Below are 10,286 nucleotides of genomic sequence, written 5' to 3'. Positions count from 1 at the left end.
TGCGACCGCTGCTGCCCACTGTCGTCGGTCGCCGTCATCGCCACCGGCAATCGACGGAGGAGGCCAACAGTGGCGATCACTGGTTGCCGCAAGCTCCGGTAGAGGTGCGACGACTGTCGATAGAGATCGCAAGATATTTTTCTCATTTTATAATAATACAAATTATATTTCTTATAAAAAATAATAGACACTAAACAAAAGAATATAATCATCCTTATAATAAAAAATTACATACATTACCAAACGTAATAATATAATCAAGATTATATTACATTATAAATTTAATTATATTACAAATTAGATTATATTACACCAAACCAAACCAAACCAAACCAAACCAAACGTAATCTAAGAAAATCTGAAATTCTAGTTGCATGTGCCATGGGAGACAGTACAATTGGCCAAGTCGATCCAAGTGGACCAGACCAGTTGGAGAGACAACAACACAACACAGGTAGGGCATGCCCTTTTTTTGGTCAAAACATCTTCAATTTACCCGCTCTCCTGCGTTTTGTTACTAGAATCGCAAGAACAATAACAGCAAGAAATGCAATGATCGATAAAATCTTCCATGGCAAGCAACTAAATAAGCTGCCACATCCTGATGTCTGCAGTTCCTGCAAACATAAGATATCGAATATAGATTTTGACCATCATATGTTGAACTACAGGTTCAATGCGACAGACGAACCTCTTGGGCCTTCAGGTTTCCCTTGTCATCATTTTGCACGACATGTTTCTCCTGCCGCCTGAATATATCTTGAGCATGTTTGTAAAGTTCCACATCAAGACTGTTCAGATATTGTATTTGATCAAGAATCGAAGCAGGAACAGAACGACGTGCCTGAAAATACAATTTCCTTACATGTTTAGCTCTGAGGAACTTTAATCCCATCCTTAAACTAGAGTGAAGAATTAGCCAAAAGCAAGAAGAAAACCAAACATGTATACAATCTGATGAATAACTTTCTGAGACAACCACCCTCCGATATAGTGAAGTTATCTCGAGATATGAAAGTAACTTGGGGATAGAACCCAATGACGTATAAAGATCCATATAGCCGACCTCATCTAATAGAATAAGACTTGATTATTATTATTGTTGTATGCCCATTTTCTCTCGGTCGTAATTCCCACACTGCTTGCCTTCACGCCACTCACCTCCCTCCCTCCCTCCTGTGCACTTGTTATCATGTCATGCAGAGCAGTAACCACTTGCAACTCCAACTACTTATGTTTCCGTCACCACTGCTTGCATCTCTACTAACAGCAGTGCAGTCATCGTGTCGAAGATGTGCCCAGAACTTGCTTAAAATTGATTGGATCTTATCCATTCTAATCTAACTCAACCAATACAATAATCACGAACATGGAATTAGACTTAAATTAGGAAACAAACTACCTATAATCTGATGACAAATTAAATTAACAGCATTCCTTGATTGATTAATTGGCATATATGATGGGACGATTCCTATTAGGTGGAAGGGATGCCTCAATAAGAAGATGACAAAGAAATTTGATTCCTTGGAGACCATAGCAAAGACAAAAGATATAACAATTCCTCTCATTAGAAAGGACAACCAAGAAAGATATGATATGAAGAAACCTTGTACTTGGAAGGTCAGAACAAAGATGGCAATGCAACTGCCTTGTACATTTGGAAAACACAACCAAAGAGATGGCAGCCAAACTAGCATGATGCAAATGATAATGGATTAATTTAAATAATTGGTTTTAAAAAATAAAGTGAATAATGTTCTAGTGTACTTTACACCTAGTAACACAAGACAGAGCTACAGTTAGGCCTATAAAAGAGACTCCAACTCTTCTGGTTTCATCAATTCCAGCTTCTAATAAGTATTCCTTCTCTTGTGAGACTGTTAATCGAGGCCCACTATCCTGTTAGGTTCATCATCTGTAGCACGCAGATTTACCTTCATCCCACTAATGCTACATCAAGCACATTTCTGACATAATAACTAGATGTCACAAGATTAAGTAAATAAGAGGTAAATGAGGTGAAACAAATTTAACCAAACCAATAATTTTCATCAAATTTATAATAAAAAAAAAGTTGTTAACTCACCCAGAACGTGCAACAAATAATAAGATTAACAAAGAAGCTAAAGAAACATACTATTCTATTTCATGACTTCCTACTATCTCGTCATATACCTTCTTTGAAAATTTCACAGGAGAAATCCTTTTCAGAGACATTGTGTGTCGGGTTGTTTGAAATTTCCGTAAATTGGAATTGCATTTTTCATATGCCTCTATCAACTTTCCAACAGTCATCTATAAATGGCGAAGAAATGCTTGATTTAGAAGAATATAGAATGCATTTTAAGAAGGATTAGAGGATACTATTTACTGGAAGAATATAACAATAGGCTATAAATTCATAGATGAACAATAAAAGGACGAGAAGTAATTAGTCAAATTACATATTAAGAGGTAATACATTTTCTCTTCCTGGTTCATCATGTGGTGAAAGGATCTCGGTTATATTTAGATAGCCAGCAATACCCTATCATAAATGTGGAGCAGTTTAGTACATTATTGATAGAATAATATGCATAAAATAATTCTATTTTGAACTACCTCAGCCTGTTTTAGTCCATCAGCAGGATATGAATAAGAAAAGCTAGGTTCTGCAGAGAAAAAATCTACATAAGAGATGCTCCACATTTTTCATTAATTTTCAGGCCCACTTTAGCATGATATGCAAGATCTAACAACTGAGTCAGCGGTATACTAGTAAGAAATTAGTCAACATGATCTACAATCTAAGCTTTCATTTCTGTCATGCCTCAAAACTTAATCTGGGGTGAGTTGAACTGGAGTTTATTCAATGCCCATCGATCATTATTGTTGCTACAAGTTTCCAACTATTTACATGCAATATTTTGCATGTTGATTTTAGGATCTGTTTCCTAAGGCTCTAAAGGTTGGGGATGAACAAGGCACTCTATGACAACAACTCTGTTAGTGATATCAAGGGAAAGGACAACAAGCAAGGCAGATTTGAACATAATTGGCCCTATTAGTAGTTATTTTGGGATTTCAAAATTCAGATTCTCTTGCATGTTAGTTATTCTCACAAATGATAACAGTAATCTATAATATACAACAAATTTAAATAACTGTCATAGGTAAATATGACTGTTCGATTCTGAATGTAACAGCACGAATTAATTCTATAATGTACCAGTTTTGTTGGTTGTTTCCTGCTCAGTAGAGCTCCAGGCTTCAGACTGGGAAATAACTTGTGCTCCAACCAATTCAGCAAACATATTAGCAGACTTCTTGTGCTCTTCAGTAAGACCAACATATAACATATGATCCAACCTATGCTGTACCATTAGAATGTTGTAATTACTACTTAAAACAAATATTGATATGCAGCAGTTGTAAGACAATGGCATCAGTCCTTTCCAAAATGCACCTTAGCAACCTCAAGAACATAATGGCCAAATTCAGGGTGCTTCCTAAGACAATTGCGGACATCATGCAATTCTTCTAAATATGAGTTGTTTGTTAATCCTGCTACCTGTTATAAGAAATTGCAGTATTAACAGATATGCTCCATATAACTTGTACAGTCATGTGATAAGTCTCATGGAAGTAATTTGCTTGGAAATGGAAGTGGCCACAAAAGTAACCTTATAGAGAAATATGGAGCACAATCGATTAACAAAATGGGAATTGAAAGCAAACATAAACACAGAATGAAGAAGTACTTAAGCAACAAAAAGTGGAAACTACATCACAGGATAAAAGTAGGATAAGATCACCATAGCACCTTCATGGTCATAGGAGGGTTGAAACACAAATGATATTTACATTGAATGTTACTGATGCCAATACAAGATGTCCAAAGACAACTAAAAAACACAAACTACATGAGTAAAAAATATCATTTAAAAATAAAGGTAATGATCATCATCCTCGATTGTCATTACAAGCCTATGACCAACTTATTTGGGTCAGTAGATGGTATGAAGAAAATAAACATGAGGACACATTTTTCACAAGTAAAAATACACATGTTGGCCTTTTTAGTTGTGTTAGCCATGAAGCATTCACTGTTAACACAAGAAACAATGAAAGAGTTCAGCCAAACATCAAATGCACCAGCATATCCTCTTTTTTTTGTTTGTTTGTTTGGCTGGGCACAGGAACCTTCATGTCAAAGCCAATTTAATAGCGTGAATTAATATTTAAACTTGTAATCTGTTAAGAATAAAGAAAGAGCACATGAACATTAATTTTGCATGAGCATACAGATATTGTTGGCTTTTAGACATTCAGTATTAACTCAAGTAAACAACGAAAGAATCATAACTAAATATCATAATGCTACCAGCAACAATGTACTATGGCACCTGAAAAGTTGCTCCGTTGTGAATGATCTCATGAGCTATTGGGTCATTAATGAACTCTTGTAAGGGCATGACCATCTCTTCCATGTCATATGGATTATTCGTCTCTTCAATCTTTCTAAGTCTTCCAAGTTCTCTAGCATGCCTCTGCACAAAACATTGAGAATAAAGTGGTGAGATAAATACATCAAACAAAAAAGAATGAGAGAGCAAAACATCCATAAAGCTAATTAGTAATTCAATTATTATATGGCAGATTCATGATTTTTCAATGTCATTGGTGAAACGACCTATAATGTAACTATCAGGTCTAGGTCTTGGTGGTCAATTTGAATTTTCTCCACTGGCTGACTATTTTAACTAATTTTCCATATCAATAAGGATGTCTCAGGTTATAGCATTTAATAGGATTATGACTGATAAAGACAACATGGTGAAAATGTGGGGCAAGTCAAAAGATCAAAGGATTCAATAAATATGTAGAGGTGGGAGAAAGATGTGAAAGAGAGATGAGGTAATTTACTGGATGCTATCTCCATAACTTTAAAGGCTGAATAATCATATCAAATTAGATATCAAGGCATACCCAACAATTAGAGGCAAGGTTTAAAAAGACAGCTTAAGCAGTAGGTGAACAGACCACTACCTAGCACTCAGGCGATAGGGGGAGCCTAGGTGGTCACATTAAAAAACTATTAAATTAAATTAGATATACATTCTCAATAAAAATTGCTAACATACATATCTAACAAAGTGTACTAAATAAGCAAAACAAATTTACGATCGAGTAAACAAGTCAAGTCATAATTGATAAAAAAACACGTAACAGCACCAAACCACATCATATATCATATTGCAATGAAGAAAACATAAATGTATAAAAGACAATGAAACCTAAAAGCATAGATCCATATAGGCACATTGAAAGAAAATGCAAAACAATATGTCATAACAACCAAGTTCATAATTAGCATTTTATAATATGGACAACTAGTGTTATGGTATAATCAAATAAGTTCATCAAAGTCAAGTCTAGTCCGCTCTTGTAAAAGTCATTAATTTTTTCATCATCATCACTCACACTTTCTTCCTTAGGATTAGAGGCGTCAATTTGGGTTGACCTGTCAGGTTGGCATGCCCCGTCAAACAATTTAAGCGGGTTGGATTGAAATTTTATCAACCCAAGCTCGTCGTGGTCCGACCCGCCTAGGCCCGCGAGGGTCCGCCCGCGACGGGCTTAGGTTAACCCGCAGGTTGAGAAACACATGTAAACTAAGTTTTATGCCAATTTATTATCTTTCTTTGTTATAATTTTAAAATAAAAATAGTATTTTTTTATCCCACATAAGTACTTGTTTGTGCCCATTTATATTTAAAATGCATGGATACATTTGATTGATGAAATATTTTCAAAGTAAAACGTTGAAGATATGAAGGTTTTTTTTTTAATTTTTTTTAAAATAATTGATGGGCCCGCGGGTTGGCCCGCCAAACCCGCAACCCACCTTGGATTGGGTTGGGTTGGAAATTTGCCAACCCGCCAAGTTGATGGGTCGGCCCGCCTCGTCCCGCCAAATGATTGGCCCGCCACGGGCCAACCTGCCTTACTACGGGTTAGCCAATCTGACAGCTCTACTCAGGATCAACTGTTTTTCATTAATTTCTCCACTTGTTGAGGGACTACTAGCCTAGAGCTCCCCCTTCCATGAAAAATCTCATTAGCTTATAAGGCTTCTGCAACTAGATTCCATGACTTTTGACTTCTGCAACTAGGAACTAATTCATCTTCATTCGCAAATAGTTTAATCCTCTTTTAAATCTCTATTCATCCATTCTCTATGACTTTTGACTCTAGCGGCGGTCTTTTCTTCTCATTTTGTAATTCTTTAAATTTGCATTAAATTAGACAAACAGGATCATTCATCTTCTTTACAAGTAGTGTTGTAGTATCTGAAAACCAATGGTTAATTAAGAGGATTCATTCAATTTAATTAATAATTTATTAATGTAGATAGATTTAAATTAATTAAGTTAGCCTACAATTATGGGATTTGGATTAATCAATTATATTAAGAAAATAGTAGGACATAAATATATAAAAAATTATAAAGACTTATTATTTATATAACCTATGTATATAAATTTTTATATAAAATTTATATGACTTAGTAAATGTATAAAAATTTATATAACCTATGCAAATAAATTTTTATATAAATGACTTATTAAATATATAAAAATTTATATAACCCAGGTGAATAAATTTTTATATAAAGTTATAAGACTTAGTATGTAGATAAAAATTTATAACATATGTAAATAAATTTTTATGACTTAGTATAATAAAATTTATATGACTTAGTGGATAAAATTTAGACAAAGTCCTAAGCTCCATCTCTTTAAAACCCCTACCTCCAAAAGCCCCATCCCCTTGATGTGCCGCCGACCCTAAGGAGCTCCTCTCCTCCCCATTGTTCTCCACCGGTTCTAGAGCCCCAAGGGAAACAAGAAGAGGAAGTTAGTAGCTAAAGATTGAAGGCATGTTCCCTACTTTCATTATGTTGTAGTTAGTTGCTATAATTAGTGAACTTCGGGTTTATAGATTGATTTTTATGGCTGTTTGTTTTAAGAATGATTCCCTAGTTTATGTTCCTTTCCTAAGCTTCAAATGGTTTGCATGAATTGAGGATTTCGGATTTCTTGAAGGGATAGTTTCCTCACTAAATTTTAAAGGTTGTCCATCATGCTTCTACTTTACAAGTTGTGCATGTTCTTTGTCTTCTAGGTGCTTTAAATCTTTCTTATAATATGTAAAATTACGGGACATGTATAGAGAACGTTTAGGTAAATTAATATGAATTTAACACCATTTAACTAATGGCGAAAACATTAGGATACATCATACTTCATGAAATCAAACCATTGTTTGTAGTTTTAACATTTCATGTAGTTTCTCCATTCTTTTAATGCATACAATGACCCTTAAAATTAGGGAAATAGTGGTGAAGGTATGGAGAACATTTTTGATTAATAAATCTGAATTTAATGCCATTTAATTACTGGTGAAAATGTTAGGATTCTTCATACCTCATGAAATCGGACCATTGTTTGTAGTTTTAACATTTCATGTAGTTTTTTCATTCTTTTGATGCATACAATGGCCCTTAAAATTAAGGAACTCGTGATGAAGGTATGGAGAACATTTTTGGTGAATTAATCTGAATTTAATGTCATTTAATTACCGGTGAAAACGTTAGGATTCTTCATACCTCATGAAATCATACCACTGTTTGCAGTTTTAGCATTTCATATAGTTTCTTCATTCTTTTGATCCATACAATGACCCTTAAAATTAGGGAACTTATGGTGAAGGTATGGAGAACATTTTTGGTGAATTAATCTGAATTTAATGTCATTTAATTACCGGTGAAAACATTAGGAATCTTCATACCTCATGAAATCGGACCATTGGTTGTAGTTTTAATATTTCATGTAGTTTCTTCATTCTTTTGATGCATACAATGACCCATAAAATTAGGGAATTTGTGGTGAAGGTATGGAGAACATTTTTGGTGAGTTAATCTGAATTTAATGCCATTTAATTACTGGTGAAAACGTTTAGGATTCTTGTCAATTCATGAAATCGGATCATTGTGTGTAGTTTTAATACTTCATGTAGTTTATTCACTTTATTGATGCATACAATGACCACTAAAATTAGGGAACTCGTGGTTACGGTATATCGAACATTTTAAGATGTTTTATTAGAATTTAGAGACATTTAAATACTGTAAAAATATTTGGGGATCTCTATGTTTCATGTAGTAGGACCATTGAAATGATGTGTTGATATGCTAGTTTGTTTGATCTCACATGCTATAGATTAGTTTTTGGATCTTTAGGGCTTAACATGCTAGGAAAATAATCATGTTTGATAACCTTGCAAGTATATGTAAAGTTCAGTTCTTTAGGTTCAACATGCTATAACGGTGATGATGTTTGATAACCATGTAGCATAGGTAAGTTTCAGATTCTTAGGTTGATAAGCTATAACCGTAATCATGCTTCTGATAATGAAAATTACTTAATGAGAATACAATGAGGGAAAAGACCCCAGAGGAACCCGTTTACGGGAAAAGACCCCAGAGGGAGCCCAATATTGGATAGGTTGACTGTAACAAAGTGATAATGATAATGATACAGATTTAATGAGGATACCGCAAGGGGAAAGGCCCCAGAGGGAGGCCGTTTATGGAAAAAGGTTCCAAGTGGAATCTAATATCGGGTAAGTTGACTGTGACAAAAATGATAATGATTTGATGGGAATACCATTAGGGAAAAGGCCCCAGAGGGATCCCATTTACGGGACAAGGCCCCAGAGGGAGCCCAATATTAGGCCACGGTTTAGTGACAAGAGTTGTTAGCGCCCCACTGCCAGGTACCCTGGTTTTATAGCTGAGATTGATCAATCAACCATATGATGATAGCTAGTCACTGTCCACAATCCAACCTTGCCTTAAAAATATTTTATGATATATGATTCTTTTTAGAAAAATGGTTGTGATAACCATATAAATACATAACTCGGTATTCATGAATGGGACGGTGGTATGATCTGAGGACCCATGCTAGTGATCATGTTAAGCTACAATTACGTTCATGCTAGCTCATGCTATATACATATCCATGTTATGATAGGGTTATGTTTAGGTTCATGATATGCTACGTTTATGTTCATGTTATGCTATGTGTATGTTTAGATTGATGGTATGCTACATTTATGTTCATGTTATGCTATGTGTATGTTTAGGTTCATGATATGCCATGCTCAAGTTCATGTTATGAATATGTTAGGTTCATGATAAGCTATGTTCGAGTTGATGTTATTCTATGAATATGTTAGGTTCATGATATGCTATGTACATGTTCATGTTGTACTATGATTATGTTTAGATTCATGATATGCTACATTTATGTTCATGCAATGCTAGTATAGGGTTAGGTTCATGATAGGCTATGTTCATGTTCATGTTACGCTATGTACATGGTTAGTTTCATGTTCAGGTTCATGTTATGCTTATATTATGTCCATATATGTTTATGCTTATATACATGCTCATGATTATGTCTATTTCATGCTTAGTTTATTTATATGCTTATGCTTATGTTTTTGTTCATCCATAGCATGTACATTTATGTTATGCAAGTATGCTTATGCCTATGCTTATGTACATGCTCATGATTATGTCTATTTCATGCTTAGTTTATTTACATGCTTATACTTATGTTTCTGCTCATCCTTAGTATGTGTGTTTATGTCATGCAAGTATGCTTATGTCTATGATTATATACATACTCATGATTATGTCTATTTCATACTAAGTCTATTTACATGCATATGCGTATGTTTATGCTCGTATGTCTATGTCGACGCCTATGCTCACGTCCATAATATGCCAGTATGTAGGTCCTAAGTTACCTAGCATGGATATCCCTTAATACACTAGATTATGGGCGCTACCTATTGCATAACACGGTTTTGAATATGCCGAGTCTCTCGAGTCACAGATTATAACCTTTTTTTTTAGAAATTGGGACGAATGAGACAGGAGGCAATAATTAGTGAGCCAGCTTGGGACAATGACAGTACAACCCAAAGACCTTCTAGTTTAGTTTCTGCATTAGTTAGGTGTTTCCATTGAAGAAAAAATTTTGAACTGTAGGTCGCTAGTAATTTATGTTTTAAAAGTTGTCTATGTATCTTAGTTGAATTGAGAATCCATTATGGAAGTATGTGCAAGTGATAGCCGCAACTATATATATGTATAAATTAAATGAAAAAAAATAGAAGAAAAAAAACTAGGGATGTCACAAGTTTATTCCTTTTCTTTGTATGAATCT

At 34.6% G+C, this 10,286-nt stretch overlaps 1 protein-coding gene across 3 annotated transcripts in view; it reads right to left on the bottom strand.

Moving 5' to 3' along the window:
- Positions 1–296: 296 nt before the first annotated feature.
- The window catches only part of LOC122007082 (protein-tyrosine sulfotransferase-like), a 58,759-nt gene continuing 48,769 nt past the window's right edge, over positions 297–10,286 (bottom strand). For 2 of the 3 annotated variants that reach the window (XM_042562852.1, XM_042562851.1), the window contains 8 exons: positions 4,389–4,532; positions 3,449–3,553; positions 3,212–3,356; positions 2,605–2,654; positions 2,465–2,530; positions 2,179–2,298; positions 692–844; positions 298–617 (listed from right to left, as the gene is read on the bottom strand). In XM_042562852.1, the coding sequence (XP_042418786.1) occupies positions 477–617; positions 692–844; positions 2,179–2,298; positions 2,465–2,530; positions 2,605–2,654; positions 3,212–3,356; positions 3,449–3,553; positions 4,389–4,532 (924 nt within the window). In that variant the 3' untranslated portion in view covers positions 298–476. Of the gene's footprint in view, positions 618–691; positions 845–2,178; positions 2,299–2,464; positions 2,531–2,604; positions 2,655–3,211; positions 3,357–3,448; positions 3,554–4,388; positions 4,533–10,286 lie in introns of all 3 variants that reach the window. The other variant, XM_042562850.1, reaches the window with a different exon arrangement.

This window comes from Zingiber officinale, chromosome 7B, assembly GCF_018446385.1.
Source record: "Zingiber officinale cultivar Zhangliang chromosome 7B, Zo_v1.1, whole genome shotgun sequence".
NCBI lineage: Eukaryota > Viridiplantae > Streptophyta > Magnoliopsida > Zingiberales > Zingiberaceae > Zingiber > Zingiber officinale.
The sequence above is the reverse complement of the archived record's forward strand: the minus strand, read 5'-3'. Positions and strand labels throughout refer to the sequence as shown.